We start from the raw sequence: 17686 nt of genomic DNA, 5'->3' as shown, positions 1-17686 counted from the left end.
TGAGAACTTGGAACTCTGCTTGCTCTGGGGTGCAAGAAATTTATTTGAAAATGATTACATTAGTGGCTTCCCTTGCACGATGAAAACAAAACTGCAGTATGCTGATGAGACTTGGTTTCTGACAGTTTTTTCAACATATAATCGTAGTCTGGTTGAGAACTCTCCCTGCGGTGTGAGCGATTGCAGAGATTCATCTCTTGGCTTGGCGGAACTGCTCAACCAACGACTGCAGGACCTCAGGGGGTGAGAGGAGAGCCTGGTAAAATAATGTTTTATCTGTTTCTCATTCCTGTACTTTGTTCTTCACTCTCACATTCATGTTCTAATCTAATATGTTTAAATCCACATTAAATCAAAATGGGTGTTTATTTTACAATTTAAATTCCAATTTTAATGAAATACTGTAATTTACGTAAATAATACTGAACCAGTCAGTTCCCAATTAACTTAAGCATTTTCCTCCGTTGGTTTATTGAATATTCTGGTTCACATGACACATTTTGCCAGTATAATGGGTTGTGAATAATGTTTTGTTTTGACTTAAATTTTGACAAATTTTCTTTCCTAGAGGAGGAGCTGGAGTTTTGTGAATGTTTACTAGTGGCTTGTTTCCGAGGGCCACCGCAGGACGACAGGAATGGATTGCTGTGGTCTTATTGGTGATTCCTGCTACGCAGTGACCAGTCAACACGAAAGAAGTGACCTGAATTTGAGTTCCCTCTCTGTTCAAGAGAGAAATAAAAAGAGTATAAGTATAAATACAGCTATTACCACCATAACAATAAAGATCCATTAAAATCTTCTTCCATTTTACTTGTTCATTAAACACACCAGAACATAACTTTCCATTATAGCAAATAAATATTGTTCAATGTGATACTGAATGATTCTTGACAAAATGTCTGTAGAAAATCTTTACAACAGCTTTGACATTTTTTGAAAACATGTTACAAGATTATCAATGTACAAAATTCCCTGCCTCACACATGCGCGAGTCGAACTTGTCCAGACTTGTCTGGTGCATGCGCAAAAGTTTTCAGTTCGACAGCATCCAGCATAGTAGTTTGATATGAAGTTTCCCTGGCTTTATTCCTTTAAAGTATGTTTTCCTTTGTCTGGTATTGCTGTGCGTTAATAACTCCGTAAGTAATAACATTTATTATCATAGTAGATCTGTTTCAGAGTGTGTCATAGCGTAATTCAGTTTATTTTACCTCAGGAAAATGATTGCATCGATATAAATACCATAGCTGTAATCCTCACGTATACGACAAATTATTTGTTTATTTGCCATTAAAAATGCTTATTTATTTGTATAAGAGCGTTGCTTGTCATGTGTGTCAATGTAAATATTTATTTAGTCTCTGACCAGCATTTTAATAATTACATTTTTGCATCTGTTTTATCTTTGCATCTGTCATTTCTCATTTCATATTATAACATGTATATTTATCATCTTCATTTGTTCTCTGACAGAAACCACATTTTGTGCATATTCACACAAATAAACATTGAGATTGGACATGTTAACTCTGGAGTAACTGAAGTTCTTTCTAACCGGAGAAATAGGCCCAGCTGAGTTCCAACCACACAACTGCGCAAAGAATATCCCACAATCAAAGACATCAAAAGATTTTGTGTCACACATGAGGTACATTTGTGCGTCTTGAATCTGTCATGGTGTTTATAAAGATCTGAGTGTTGATTACTATTATATTATAAAAATTAACAAGTTTGTGTGTGTGTGTTTTTCCCTTTTCTCGCTGCTCTCTGAGTTTCAAGCCCAGCTCTAGTCCAGGAAATACTGTAATGCCGCGTTTCCACCGAAATTACCCGGAACATTTGTACCAGGAACTTTTTTTCCCAGGAACTTTTTTCCCCCCAGACCTGTTGCTTTCTGCGTTTCCACCGCGGTGTAAAGTACCGGGTAGATTAGGCAAATAGACTGGTGACGTAGGTCTGCGCGCGTTTCTCAATACAAAGTACCGCTGATAAAAAATTTTTTTTTTAAAGTATGCTGATTTTGGACGTGCATCCTCGGTAGTTGGTTCAGACTTTGTGCATTAGTCTCAGGAGTGTGATATCCGCGACGACGCAAGTCCGGTAAATCTATAAACAGCAGCGTACTTGATAACTTCAGTCTGCTCGTCATGGCTACTGCAATTTTCCTAACTGTATATTTACAATAAAACGAAATATGATATCAAATACCACTGCCTCCTTTCGTTTTCATTTAAGCATAATAACAGCTGCAGAAATGTACTTAGTCCAGGGAAATGTGTATATGCAGCCATTACAATGAAACGAAATATTATATAAATTTGCCTTTTTTATTTTCATTTTAACATATAGATAAATTGAATACAGACCAAAGAAAACCTGTTAGATTTACCCCGCAGCTGAATTATATGCTATGTTTTACCACTAAAGACACATCAGAGCCAGCGGCACATATCAGAAGGTCTATCCCAGGAGAGGCTGCTCTCTGCGGATACATGAGGACTGAGCTCCCGCTGATTGAGTGGAGCTCACCGTCTACGAGATCGGCGAAACACATTTTTTTAAATAGGCATGATCTTTATAAATAAACAGTGTTGGGTATAGTTACTTTGGAAAGTAGTTAGTTAGGTTACAACGTTACCATCAATTAAAAGTAATCAGTTATGATACAGCGTTACCTATTCATAAAAGTAACGCGTTAGAGTACTCATGCGTTACCAAAAATTAAAAGCCGTTTGCAGCGGCTCACACATGACAGACACAGCCCCCGGCCCCTTTAAATGCACCTAGAAGTCGTGACTCCCGACGATGAATAACGACAGACATCCGACTAAATTAACACTGCAGCATAACAATAACAGGAAAGACAGTCAGCAATAGGCTATTCCACATGGCGTTTTATTTATTTATTATCACAGAACATATTATTAATCAAAATTCGCACCTAACGTTACCCAGCCCGGGTAGCCTAGGCTACTGTATATTATGAGCACCACAAGATAACTCCTGATTTTTCTTTAACTTTAAATAATGCAGTTATCAAAGTACAAGTATGCTTACTTGTAAACACAACCTTAAACAGGCTTGCAGATTTAAATCCATTTAGAAATGATGAACAACCAGCCAGCCAACAATCTAACAGAAATTAACAGCTGCCTGTCAAACAAAAATGATAACAAACTGAATTAAATCCTTCACTGCCACACAGGCAAATGACAAATCGCTTAATAGCCGAACTAATTATTATTAAAGTGTCACTCACAGTCACAAGCCTAAATTCGCTTTAACACAGTCCTCTTATATTTACTCTTCAAAGTAGTGATTAAAACGTAGCGTTAAATTTGAGGTAGAATTTTTGGCGGTCGACAGAAGCTTTTCACCAACGCAGAGTGTGCATTTTACCGTTATGTTCTTTTCTTTTTCGTTGACAAATTGAAAATAATGTGCGCTCTTCCATAAACCAAACGCTGTCCTCTCTGCTATCTTGCCGGGAGTTCGAAAAAAAAAACCCACACACACAGGGTCAGGCGCAGGGCACAGACGCATCACAGCCATTGACTTTACGGTCACAGAGCTTCGGCTCCGCTGATACATCCGCAGGTGGCACAGTAGACCTAGGACTACTGTCTGACAAAAAGCAGGCTGCAGTTGGGATTTTCCTTTCCTAAAAATAACGGATTACTTTTTTTAAAAAAATAATAACGAAGTTACTGATTACTTACGCACAAAACTAACGCGTTAAGTAACAAATCCACAACACTGTAAATAAACCATAGATTTGAGTTTTAAACAACTACTTCTCGCCTGAAATACTTTTAAAATTACATTTCATGACACAATAACAGTAATATTTGAAAATTATCCGAATAAATGGTGGTTGAATTCAACCAATGCTGCGTGAACTCAGATTGCTTTGGCTACTGCAATTTTCCCCTCAGTATATTTACAATAAAACGGAATAGGATATAAAATACCACTGCCTCCTTTCATTTTCATTTAAACATAATAACAGCTTTAGAAATGTACTTAGTTCAGGGATTATTGTAACGTTATATACAGCCATTACAATGAAATAAATATTATATAGACTTGCCTTTTTATTTTCATTTTAACATATAGATAAATTGAATACAGACCAAAGAAAACCTGTTAGATTTACCCCGCAGCTGAATTATATTTTATGTTTAACCACTAAAGACACATCAGAGCCAGCGGCGCATATCAGAAGGTCTATCCCAGGAGAGGCTGCTCTCTGCAGATACATGAGGACTGAGCTCCCGCTGATTGAGTGGAGCTCACCGTCTACGAGATCGGCGAAACACATTTTTAAATAGGCGCTGTCTTTATAAATAAACAACAGATTTGAGTTTCAAACAACTACATTCTCGCCTGAAATACTTTTAAAATTACATTTCATGACACAATAACAGTAATATTTTGAAAATGTTGATCCGAATAAATGGTGGTTGAACTCAACCAATGCTGCGTGAACTCAACCAATCAGAATGTTTAGCGCCAAAGTCCCGCCCCCGAAAGTTCCTGAACTTTAAAAAAGTACCACCTTGCCAGCAGGGACTTTCTGGGGGGCATTTTTTTACCCGGAACTTTTATTTAGTTCCTGGTTCCTGCGGTGGAAACACACCAAGTACCGGACCAAGTCCCTAGTTCCTGGGTAAAGTTCCTGCGGTGGAAACGCGGCTTAAGAGTGAGAGATGATTTTGAGAGAGGAAGTGTGCAGTTAGTGCTGTTTGTGAAGAGAAATACACTCTGTTGTGTTGTAGATCAGTGTGTTGTTCAGACATTCAGTTTTGTGCTTTGTTGAATCAGTTCTGTTGGTTTGTTTTACACTTATTATCACTGTTGCTGTTATATTCACTAGTACACAGTTAGTAAGAATCTGTTTTTGTTCTCATTCCCCAAACAATTCTCTGCTGTGAACATTTCAACTTTAAGAAAGGATATTTTCGTGGCCACTGGCCACAGAAAACAACCTTCTTACAGTAGCCTAATAATGCATTAAGAGCTTGAAGCAAGGATCAAAATTGTAAAGGGACATTTATTTGCAAGGCAGAATCAGAAACTCATGTAATTTGTGCACAATAGTTTTATTAACTAAACACTAACACAAACTAGTCTAATAAACAAACAATCACTCATACAGGGGAAAGGGCAAATGAGATTTGATGGATGAAACCATCAGGAAAATGAGAGAATGAAGCTATGAAAAGAGTCCATTACCCACCTGAATAAAACCATCAGCACCGTTTATAACAGGGTCTATAGCTTATACTAAACCTGTTTCGTTTAGTTAAATGTACAATACTTGCGTTGTCTTAGACTGGAACAAGTGCCGGGATGCAGTCTTTGCATAGAGCTTATGCCTGAGCCCACTGCAGACACAGAGACACCCTGTTTCATTCAGAAAGGCTCATCCCTAGGCAAGCATGGCTTCTTTTCTTTTTCTTGTTTTCGCTGCAAATCAGCACACAGGCAATTTGTATTGCAAGCTTATTGTGGGCTACCATTTTTAATAATAATCCCAGTCTCACGTGAGAACTCCAGTCTTGCACGAGTGATATCGTGTTGTCTCCTTGTCACTTCTCATGTGTGTTTGAATGTGAAACATCTAGATTATATACATAGAGATGTAACGTCTCCGTTCCCTTGTCCAGGGAACAAGGGTTACATATGTAACCTAGATGTTCCCTTTCAGTCGGTCATGTTCAAGGTTACGTCAGAAAGAGACTGAAGAATGGGGTCCCTTACAAACCCCCAAATTTCTGTCTTCCAGTGACCCATGTGAGTGATAGCACCCTGCATGAGTGAGGGCCTATACCTGACACAGAATGCCCTGTGTAGCATATTCCAGCTGAGGTACCCAGCCCGCAGGGTGGATGTTTCAACGACAGAGCTGGCAAGGTACTTGCCAAGTGAAAGACACGCTATCAAGAGACTTACTGCGGAATACACATGTGGGATTGCCCAGAAAAGGGGAATCACGACACATGGAGGCACCTAGTCCCACACAGGGCTGATCGATAGGGCATGCACGCAAGTGCTGGAGGAACCCAGGGTTCTGAACTTAGGAACTCATCTGAGGGGCACACGCATCCAGTCCGTGGAGTGGAATGGTGCAGCAAGTGGATTGACACCGAGCAGGTCCTTACTGTCGCGAAGGGGCAAGTACCTGGGAGAAGACGGGCTCTATGCAGAGATTATAAAATCTTGCAAATGTGTTCGGTGTCACCCACCCTGCAGCTCTACAGATTTCTGTTAGCGAGAAGGCTACACTCCTAGTTAATTGAGTTCTCACCCCTAGGGGGCATGGCAGGTCTTGAGCCTGATAAGCCAGGACAATAGCATTCACCACCTGATCTCCAGACGTCGTGGTTGAAACTTTGGGCACAACAGAACCACTGCCATGTCCCAAGAGGGAACTTGATGAGGGTGAGGTGGATTGAGCCTCCTTGCCCCTCTCAGAAACCTGATGACCTGATCATGCTTCCCAAGAGACTTACCATCAACAGGGTCATGGTGAGCCAAAATGGTTGCCACAAAGGAAAGCACTGACCCTATCGGGCATCTCCAGGGATCTTCACCACATAAAGAACAACAAAAGACAGGCCAAAAAGGTGCAGCCATGAGGGCCTGTTCCTTGTCCTCCCTAATCTCGCACAACGTCTGTGCAAGAAGGCTCACTAAGGGGAAAAACGCATACTTGCTCAGGCCTAGTGGCCAGCTGAGCACCAGAAGCGCCCTGTGCCAAGGGTGTCCTTGGTCAGGGAGTAAAACAACTGGAAGTGGGAATTTCTGGAGAGGCAAAAAGGTCTACTTGAGCGTCTTCGAAGCATTTCAAAATCAGCTGAACCGACTGTGGTTGGAGTCTCTATTCCCCGGGGCGAGATTGTTGACGTGAAAGCTCATCAGCTGAACGATTGAACCTGCCCGGGATGTGAATGGCACGAAGCGACCTCAGATGCTTCTGACTCCACAAGAGGAGATGGTGACCAAGTTGAGACATGCAACGGGAGCGTAGACCGCCCTGACAGTTGATGTATGCTACAGTCGCAGTGTTGGCCCTATGGACTAGAACGTCCTTCAGCAGGGCCCTGAAACGGTGCAGAGCAAACTGTACTGCTAGCAACTCAAGGCAACTGACATGCCACTGAAGTCAGGGTCCTGTCCAGGAACCTGACACAGCATGCCCGTTGCATATGGCACCCCGGCCCATGGCAGAGGCATCTGTTGACACCACAACATGTCTGGACACTGGTTCTGGGCCAGCCCATAGAAATGAAAGGTCCAACCACGGGGTGAAGGTTCGGAGGCAGGCCGGAGTGACGCTCACTCGGTCGTGAAGCCAGTACCGAAGCGTTCTCATATGGAGTAACCCGAGCGGTATGACTGCCGCTGCAGATGCCATATGCCACAGGAGCCTCAGTTTCAGTGGAAACAATCTTTTGCCCTTGAATTGACTCAATTCAGGCAATTCAGCAGTGACTGTGCGCGCTTGTTCCTAAGCTGTGCGAACATGGCAACCGAGACTATTTCCATGGCAAGAAAAGAGATCCTCTACATGAGGGAGAATTTGCTCTTTTCGCAGTTGACCTGAAGACCCAGACGGGCAAGGTGTCTGAGCACCAGATCCCTGTCCTCACACAACCACACTCCAGAGTGACCTAGAATCAGCCAGTCATCGAGGTAGTTGAGGATATGGACACCTCGTTCCGCTCTGTGTGGAAACTGGCAAGGGGAGAGGGGAAAGATAGCAGGTAGGAAGCACGTTGCCAACTGTAGCCCATGGCCTCTTGGGAACTGGAAGTAGAGGAAACAGCTCTTTTAATGAAGGTTTGGGTACCACTGGCCCGAGGGGCTAGAGGTGAAAAAAAGAAAACAAAGGATTCTTCCCCGGCCCTCCTCCGGGGAAAGGAGTGTTCCTGCTACCATCTCCTGATTAGCTGACATCCCCAACTCCAGGCCACCCATCTCAGGAATCCCGCTTGGCTTGACACAGGTTTAGGGGCAGAGATGGGCTGCGCTGCCCTTATGGTGCCGATGGGGCAGAATTTGCTTGATGGCCTCAGACTGCATCTGGGAGGCAGAATTTTTTCAGCGCGTCACCGAAGAGGCCAGCCTGGGAGACCGGGGAGTTAAGAAGCTGAATCCGATCATCCCTCATGTCTGCCAGGTTAAGCCATAGGTGGCGCTCCTGGACCACCAAAGTGGACATCACCTGACCCAAGGAGTGCGCAATAACTTTCTTCACTGGGAGAGCGGGGTATGTAGCTGTGTGCGCCTCCTGCAAAACCCCTGAGTCAGCACTACCACGTGCAGCTCTTTGAGCACCTTGGCCTGGTAGACCTAAAGGGTGGCCATGGCTTGCAGGGCAGAAGCAGCCTGACCTGCATCTCTGTAAGCCTTGGCCACAAGCGTGGATGAGAACTTACAGGCCTTGGAGGGAAGCTTGGGAGGTGCTCTGAGGACACAATTGCATCGCAAAAGAACACTTCACTGGGGGAATCCCAGCATACCCCTTGGCCGCTCTGCCGTCATGGTCGTCAGCTTGGGATCAGACTCGGGCAACGCTGGCACTCCTGAGGGAGGCAACACAGCTGAATCCTCATCTCCTGAGGACCCATGCCTGCCTTGTGATGCAGCGATCGACATTAGGTCTTCCTCACGAGCCCCGAATGAGATGTCAAGAGAAGGAGAGGGTCCAGCAAACTAATCCGGAAACTCAACCGGCTGCAGCGTTTGTGAGGGGGTGATTCCCGGGGAGGCTGGCCTGTCAGGGAAGCCCACACGGTAACCTTCAGATCACCCTGGTCACCAGCCAAAGTAGCCTTCTTACTAGAAGAGGCACTAGAATGGGGTGTGGCAGAGAGGACTTTATACCTTTTACGGTAATCAAGTCTTGATCTTAATGCCGAGATGTGTGACACAGCGATCCATGAAGAGCCATGTAATGACTGCACCCAGAAACACACGGGCGGAATGACATCTTTAAAAAGATGCAAACTCAACCCATATACTCTTTTAGAAAAATAAAAACCTCTTTCAGTGGTGCTGAAGTGCCAAGGGGAACGCGGAAGCTGAAGGCAGGAAACTCAGATGTATCGCTGAATATAAGCTGAATCGCGCCGTCACACCTATACCAGCTGACTCGTTTGTAAACACCCTGGTGAAAACAGCAAGTGACGCGCTCGGCTCCGAAGCGAAAGCTTGAATGCGAGTTGCTTGCACTGCTTCTTATACACCCACACAGCAGGGCGGAGCTCGAAATGCAAATCCTGCAGACCAATGTATACTGTGTACCATTGGCTCATTTTGTTACCACTCAAAGGTGATTGGGCTCTCAAGTGAGACCCCGTTTGTCAGTCTCTTTCTGATGTAATGTAGAACGTGACCGACTGAAAGGGAACGTAGTTTGCATGCCAGACAAGCTATTCTTCCCATTGTAAACTCATGCAGTGTGAAACCATCTGTCACCGATCCATTATGCAGTGTGAATACAGCAGCAACTGAATGCTGGCCAAGATAGTCATGCAGTGTGAAAAGAACAGTGACCCGACTACTTTGAAAATCGTGCAGTCTGAACTTGACATTAGTCTCCTGCGTCTTCTGAGCCTTCAGAAGCTCCTGCATCCTCGCTCGTTCTGCCCAGCTCAGAATCTTCTGTGTTTTAGACCAGCCTCCCTCTTCCCATCACCTCCTCCAGACTCTGTCTGTTCCTTGGTCTTGACTCTGCTTGACTTCAGCTCATCCTCAGTCAGCCCCCTCCAGGCCTGTGTTGTGACACTGGCTCAGTGCACAAATTCTGAGTATGGGTTACCACAAGTCAAGTCCTTCCTTTCCTTTTCCAACACTTTAATAAGTGATGCTTGAGAGGCATCAATATTACTGTTGATCAACATGTTAAAAGTTTATTTATTTATCTATCCTTATTACAATTTAGACACTAGAATTCATTATATAAGCCAAACTTCACAAATGTAACCCCATTTTCTAAAGGATTTCTCAGAACTATTAACACTATTCTTGAGTTTCACAAATCTAAACACACATTCATCTTTTGACACCATGTGTTCATGTTCAGTAGCAATTAAAAACCAACAAAACATGACCACAACTAACAATTCTTACCAGGTGAACAATAGTATGCAACATTTTCATACACCATTCAGAATAACAGTATATGCTCATGTGCATTCTTTAGCTGTGGATACGAGAAATTAATATTCAGGAATTGTTTTATTTTTTCTGGTATTATTTCTATGTGCATTCTAACTGTAATAATTAATGTAGATTACAGTATAATAATTGACGTTTAACCTGATTGGCTCATAGGTCATGGTTCTTTTGTTTTTACTGTGACACTGCAAGAGTATTTTAACAAAGCATCAGCTCCACAATATTTTAAAAGGCACTGCTTTTTATTAAAAAAAGAAAAGAAAAAGAAAATAATAAAAGTTGCAGAACATTGTAACAATACAAGTCATGAATAAAGAATACACTAAAGAATAATGAATAAAAATGCTTACAAATTGCATGTTCATGTGGTTGTAAAGCAGGCAAACGTCACAGAGGCTACATAACATAGTTGTACTAATACTTATACTGTAAAAGATTGAACTAGATTACAATATTAAAGCAGAACAAAATAAAAACATTAAACTTTGAAGTTTATGGTACAATAAAACTGAAAAGCAGTAATGTAAGATAAGCTTCCAAAACTTTATGAACAAACAGTTTAATTGAGTCACTGTTGTTATTAACATAAATCAGATAATTCTTTAGCAACTACAAAGAAGAAAATGTATGTAATGCAGAGTAAAATCAAGTTTTGCTCTACATGTTTTCTTGTTGAATATCCTGTTTCACTCAGAAGTCCGAGGGTTTGAAATTCCGGTTCATGTTGAATCTAACAACCATTAGCTGCAAGTCAAAGGAGGACAGTGATGCATGCACACAAACACAAATGTTAAAATTGACCACATGTACATTCAGCCAGACAGCATTAAAGGTACACGTTGTAGGACCTGCCACTAGAGGGCGCACTACCAAAACAATAACAATCACGTGGTTTGATGACGCTAAGAAGGAGCGTGGAATGATGGTATTTGTTGTCTTCTACCCAACCGATGAGGGCCATCAATCAGACGGAAAGATAAATCCTGGATTTAACAGATGAGTGATCATTCTGCGCAACGCTGCTTCAAGTCGAATGTGCAACAAACGACATTGACAGGCGACTGCACTGCCCCGTGTCACTGTTTTTAATGGGAATTTTCTCATGATTTACAAGTGGTTTAGAACATTAGAGATATTTTTAGTAATCAGCTGGACAAAAGGTTTATGGATATTTTACTGCAAATATTTTACGAATTGTACCTTTAATGATAATAATCATTGTTGATCAGTAAAATATGATTATAAAAAGTGAAGTGACATTCAGCCAAGTATGGTGACCCATACTCAGAATTTGTGCTCTGCATTTAACCCATCCGAAATGCACACACACAGAGCAGTGAACACACACACACACACACACACACACACTGTGAGCACACACCCGGAGCAGTGGGCAGCCATTTATGCTGCGGTGCCCGGGGAGCAGTTGGGGGTTCGATGCCTTGCTCAAGGGCACCTAAGTCGTGGTATTGAAGGTGGAGAGAGAGCTGTACATACACTATCCCCACCCACAATTCCGTCCGGCCCGAGAATAGAACTCACAACCCTTCGATTGGGAGTCCTACCCTCTAACCATTAGGCCTCTCATCCTGCAGCATTTGAAGATCAGCACGACTGTCACTATCAGATATGGACAAACTGTCAGTACAGAACTGAGTGTGTGGAGGACAGAGATCTGAGATTCTGAATGAGACGCTGAAAAAGAGAGAAACAAACACTTTATCAAGCACTTTATCTGAACGAGAGCATATGTTTTTTATGGTGTTCTGATCACTAGGACACAGCTGAGCAACTGCTTACTGAGTTAAAAAAGCTAAAGTCTCTAGTTCTAAAAATGAGATGGATCTGTCTTTAATTTATTGAAAGAGCTTAATTTTGTCTAATAATTCGATTTCAAGTCCCAGTAGCACAGATATAACTCTATATTACTAGATATAGTTATTTAATCAACCTGTTTCATGTATTGATTGTAAACTGCCTTAGAAATGAATGAATACAGAAACAGACTCACAGTGTACAGTGATATTAACAGGATGATAGTTCTCTCCAGATTCAGTCTGACACCAGTACACTCCAGTGTCTGATGTGCTGGTGGAGTTGATTGTACATGTAGATCCTGTCTGTGATCCCCAGTGTGATGATGAACAATCTTCCAGCCGCTCATTGTCTGTGTATCTTCTCACTCTCCATCTATCAGAGTTACTCTGGTCCTCACAGCTCAGAGAGAGAGAGACAGATGTGAAGTGTTGAGTTCTGTTGGGACTGATGATCAGAGAGACTGGAGGAGAAACGCCTGAGAAGACAATCAATTCTTCTCAAACATACTGTGGACTGAGGAAGTTTTGAATTCTGATACTTGAAGTATATTTTTAGAGTATATCAACCTATGAAAAGGTCAAGGAAAATGTGATTCCTACTGCTATTTGAACTCACCAGTGACCCATAGTGGCTGTTTGTTGCTGTAGGTTGTGTTATAGACTGGTTTTCTTCTCTCTGCTCTGCACATATAAACTCCTGTGTGTTTTAGAGCAGCAGAACTGACCGTGTAGTTTCCTCCAGCTCCTCTGCTGCTGTCTGAGAGCAGCTTATAAAGATTTCTGTGGTCTTTAAATAGTGAAAATAGAATTTAGATAGAGATCCCAAACACACAGAACAGACATTAGATAGAATAGATAGAGATGCCAAAATACCCTAGTGCAGCTTTAAATAACAATTTTGTCTTGAGTAACACTAGCTGATTTACACCACATGAATCACATTATATCTTACCTGATGAAACAGTTACAGTGAACCAGCTGAATGTCCAGCCTGTAGAGGAGTGTTCAACCTCACAGATCAGAGTCACTGGATCTCCTTCAGTCAACCACTTCTGAGGAGAAACACTTAAAACTGCTCTGGGTTTATCTGAAATACAGAAATCACTCATTAATAAAATGTCCCACCTAGCCTACTGGAGTGTGAAAACGCCCCCCAGTGCAGCCCCCAGGATCTGGCTAAACTGACTCCATCAGCTGTGACCTGCGCCAGAGACTGGCAGAATGACATCTGAAATTGCAATGGATTCGAAGAAGAAGACTCATTAATAACATGTTAAACTTGTGTGTGTTTATGAATAGATGATCGAACCCACTTGAACTGTCATTGTAACTTCATCACTGATGTGTGATGTTCGTGATCCTCCTCTCTGCTCCATAACAGGAGTATTTACCTGCGTCAGACTCAGTAACAGAACTGAATGTGTGTTCCTGTAGTTCACTGAAAACACTGTCTGAACCGTCTTTATACCAGCTGTACTTCCAGCTAGTGACTCCTTCACCATCAATGTCACATCTGAGAGTGACTGTCTCTCCTCTGAATACATGTTGATCAGGTTTAATGCTCACTTTGGCTTTTGGTCTTTCTGTACAATAACAACAATCCACAATGAATATAATGTGTTGTTTTTACAGTATAAACACAGTTACTTTACTGTAAAACACATGCTAAATCAAGTTAGACTGAAGTGTTGTTCTTTAGAACTGTTATAGTCACTTGTTCAGTGTCAGTGATCAAAAATACTTGCCATATATTATCACTGTTACTGGTTCACTGTAATGTGTGTAAAGTCCTCCTCTTTGTGCTCTGCACCTGTACTCTCCTCCATCAGAGACTGTCACTGAATTGATTGTTTTATTTGCAGCTTCAGTAGATTCAGTGTTTGAGCCTTTTCTCCAGATAAACTCCCATCTAACCCATATTTGATCCACCTCACATCTCAGAGTAACTGAGTCTCCAGTGAACAGTGAACTCTGTGGTTCAACAGTCAGAGTTGGTTTGGGAATATCTTTCAATATAAGTTCACTGGGAGTGTGAGTTGTGAATGTTTTTCAGCAGATCTCTCACTAGTAAATAATCAGTGCATTTTAATTTCACAGACAATGGAAGAAATATAGTTGCTGGCAGCAATTATGGAGCAACAGAGATGTAATTAAGGCCACTAAAGCGTTTAAACACAGCACCTGCAGCAGTCACTGAGACTCATCAGTCACTTAAGGTTTGCAGCAGGCACAGCAGTTTATGTTAAAATGCAAAAAAATTAAGAAATTATTGTAGTTTCTGACCAACAGCTGGTGCTGTCACATGCCTATACCTCTGCATAATGTTCAGTGCTGGAGAGTAACTAACACTGTCATACAGGCTTTTTCATCATAACAGCAGAGAACTGTTTAGGAAACGTCAAGCCAACACTCTGAACACAAACAGAGAAATAAATGCACTCTTACTAACTGTGTACTAGCAAATATCTGCTTAAGACAATCGGCACATTAACTATGAAAACAAACCAACAGATCTTATTACAAAGCAAAAAACTGAATGTCTGAACAAACACACTGATCTACAACACAACAGAGTGTATTTCTCTTCACAAACAGCACTAACTGCACACTTCCTCTCTCAAAATCATCTCTCACTCTTATATCAATGAGAGCTGCATTTAAAACTCTGAGAGAAGCATAAAAAAGCAGGAACACAAAATCACTTTATTCTAATCATAATATAAGAATTAACATCTATAAATTACAGAGGAATATTTCAGTAGTGTTTATTGATGTACAGTCTCACCTGTGACTGAGATCCAGCTCTTGGGTGACTCTCCTCTCTCTGGGTGTTTGCAGTAGTAGAAACCCTCATGTGACTTTGAGACAGTAGAGATGATCATCTCTGTAGTTTGACTCTGGATGAGTGATCCATCTTTATAGAAATCAGCTCTGAGGATTGGTGGAGTTGTATATGGATATAAACAGCGTAGAGTCAGAGAATCTCCTTCAGTCACAGGATGAACAGGACTCTCCAGAATCACACCAACTACACAAACAGAGACGAGCAGACACATAGCAAGAATATGAATACATAAACAATGTGATTAAAATAAATAAATAATAATAATAATAATAATGCATTTTACTTAGAGGCACCTTACAAAATGTAAGTCATTAAGTTATGAGTTATGAATCATTTGTTTAACTTATTTTTATCAATTTGCTGAATATTGTATTTTATAAATGGACTGGAGCAATTTTTACTAGAAACTCTGTTATTATTATACTAGTTATTTTGTTTAATTGACTTTTTTCAGAATAATGGTGAGAAAATAATGATATCTATTTAAAAATAAAATATTAATACAAAATATAGTTAATATAATGTTAGAAGTTTAGTTTGTTCAATACTCTCTTTGAGTATGAATAAAATGTTTCATGCTCAGGGTTGTTTTATTTATAAATATGACAAGAACAAGCAAGACTTATATATATTAATAATTAATAAACTGTAAACTTATATATATAAATAATTAATAAACTGTATTTCTAAATCAGTAAATCTGCAAATATTGTCCTAAATAAAGTCTGATGATGTAAATTGTAATCTGTGACTCTTCATGTTTTATGTCGTTTAAATGTGGTCCGCTTGGCCTCTGAACTTCAGCAGCTCTGGTATCGTGGATTCATTGACATTTAGGAATAAGATTGTATGTGTGATTGAATCAAAATCACAATCCGGCTTTTTAAATCTGACACATAAAACAAGGGCTTTGAGAAATGAATGAACAAAGAAACAGACTCACAGTGTACAGTGATATTAACAGGATGACTGATCTCTCCAGATTCAGTCTGACACCAGTACACTCCAGTGTCTGATGTGCTGGTGGAGTTGATTGTACATGTAGATCCTGTCTGTGATCCCCACAGAGATGATGAACAATCTTCCAGCCACCCATTGTCTGTGTATCTTCTCACTCTCCATCTATCAGAGTTACTCTGGTCCTCACAGCTCAGAGAGAGAGAGACAGATGTGAAGTGTTGAGTTCTGTTGGGACTGATGATCAGAGAGACTGGAGGAGAAACACCTGAGAAGACAATTACAGTTCAGAAATCAATTCAAAACAAGTTTTATTGATTTAACACTTTACAAAATGTACACTGTTTCAAAGCAGCTTTTCATTAAAATATGACAATTCTAATATCTAAAAAAATCCATAAGTCATCAAAGAGTATTTCTATTAAAAACTTCTTGAACAAAATTACACATGAATATATTTGTCATTACGCTGTCAGCAAGCACACCAAATACTGTGTTATATTATATATTTATATTTAACTATAAGACGGAATCTTTATTATAGTGATCAAAATATAAAAATAAAAAAAATTTCACCTAATGGATTATTTTCCCTCAATACACTTATGTAAATGTGCCATAATAGTTACATTTAATTTTTCTATGTATATTTTCCACCATTAGAATTACTTGTTTTACATTTTCGCTGTAGTCAAGGTTAAAGTGATTAGTTTGGTCTGCTAGTGTCTGCTAGTATCTGATAATAAGGCCATATCTGACTTCAAAAAGTTCACTTCCAGGATTAAGCTGTGGCTAAAGACGAATCAAAATTCTATACATTTTTAATTGTTGTTATAATTGTGTATGATTATGTATGTATGTATGTGTGTGTGTATGTGTGTATGTGTGTATGTGTGTATATATATATATATATATATATATATATATATATATATATATATATATATATATATATATATATATATAGTTTTGTAGTATTTCTTGTTTTTATGTATGTATTTGTTTTATAATGTTTTTAGAAATGCCCAACCAGGGACAGGAGTTGAAAATTAGCAGTAGCTATAAACTCTATATGCTGCACATCAGTTACAGGCTTTGTATTGTAACTATATTTGCTTGTATGGTCCCTGTTAAATAAACTTTAAAAAAATAAATATTAGAGGCAGTAACTACAACCCGTTAAATAATGAGGTTAATCCCATTGATAAAAAATTTGCTATCAAATGCATCATCTTCAGCGCGCACAGCTCAAAACAGAAATGCAGAACATTTATAACTACTGTCATATAGGATAACTTTATAATGAGAGCACTATTGTAAAAATTGTGAATTGTTAGGGTTTTGCTGACGTTTAGTGTTAACTATCTTTTAATCAAAACATAAAAGCATTATTTACCCCGCTTGTATCTGCAAGGCATTAGTTACACATTTTTCCTGTGTGTTAACATCATTAATTATGATTGTTGAATGTCTGACTTGACTCAATGTATTTTGGCCCGCCCCCAAACATAAGATTCGACTATCAGTGTTGTAATAGTTGTTTTTCCCTTATTTTTTTCCACCTTAGCGTTCTTTAACACTTTAACATTTTATTAGAGTATTCTACTAAGTATGCGCATGCTTTATAATGATGTCACGTCACACATGATGCTAAAACACCTAATGTCATCAGGCAATGCAAATGACACACACATGCTCTCTCATCACGTTAGGCGAATGCGTGTTATAGACAAACCATACGTCACTTTGTGCATGCATTGTAAACACATACCTGACGTAGGTACATGATGTCACTTCTCTACAGTCTGCAGCGAGGGGTGTCTTGGGGCCAGGGGGGACCACGGCCACCCCCTAAAATGACACTTGGAGTTTTTTT

General features: G+C 40.3%; 2 protein-coding genes across 9 annotated transcripts in view; both read right to left on the bottom strand.

The window, feature by feature from the left end:
• Positions 1–17686, bottom strand: part of LOC127952830 (N-acetylglucosamine-6-phosphate deacetylase) — a 154202-nt gene that overhangs the window by 32377 nt on the left and 104139 nt on the right. Inside the window, exon 1 of one of the 2 annotated variants that reach the window (XM_052551663.1) lies at positions 1604–1622. The exons of the other annotated variant lie outside the window; for it this stretch is intronic. The gene's annotated coding sequence lies outside the window, so the exon portion shown is untranslated. Of the gene's footprint in view, positions 1–1603; positions 1623–17686 lie in introns of those variants that run through there. 2 annotated transcript variants of the gene reach the window in all.
• LOC127952811 (Fc receptor-like protein 5) overlaps positions 1–17686 on the bottom strand; it is a 140874-nt gene that overhangs the window by 120107 nt on the left and 3081 nt on the right. For 4 of the 7 annotated variants that reach the window (XR_008153059.1, XM_052551628.1, XM_052551625.1 and 1 more), the window contains 2 exons: positions 15797–16078; positions 14794–15036 (listed from right to left, as the gene is read on the bottom strand). Coding sequence is in view for 6 of the 7 variants with exons in the window: in XM_052551628.1 (XP_052407588.1) it covers positions 14794–15036; positions 15797–16078 (525 nt within the window). In the remaining variant the exon portion in view is untranslated. Of the gene's footprint in view, positions 1–12624; positions 12796–12960; positions 13096–13399; positions 13592–14793; positions 15037–15796; positions 16079–17686 lie in introns of all 7 variants that reach the window. The other 3 variants (XM_052551630.1, XM_052551626.1, XM_052551629.1) reach the window with 3 other exon arrangements.

Source organism: Carassius gibelio, chromosome B3 (genome assembly GCF_023724105.1).
Source record: "Carassius gibelio isolate Cgi1373 ecotype wild population from Czech Republic chromosome B3, carGib1.2-hapl.c, whole genome shotgun sequence".
NCBI lineage: Eukaryota > Metazoa > Chordata > Actinopteri > Cypriniformes > Cyprinidae > Carassius > Carassius gibelio.
The sequence above is the reverse complement of the archived record's forward strand: the minus strand, read 5'-3'. Positions and strand labels throughout refer to the sequence as shown.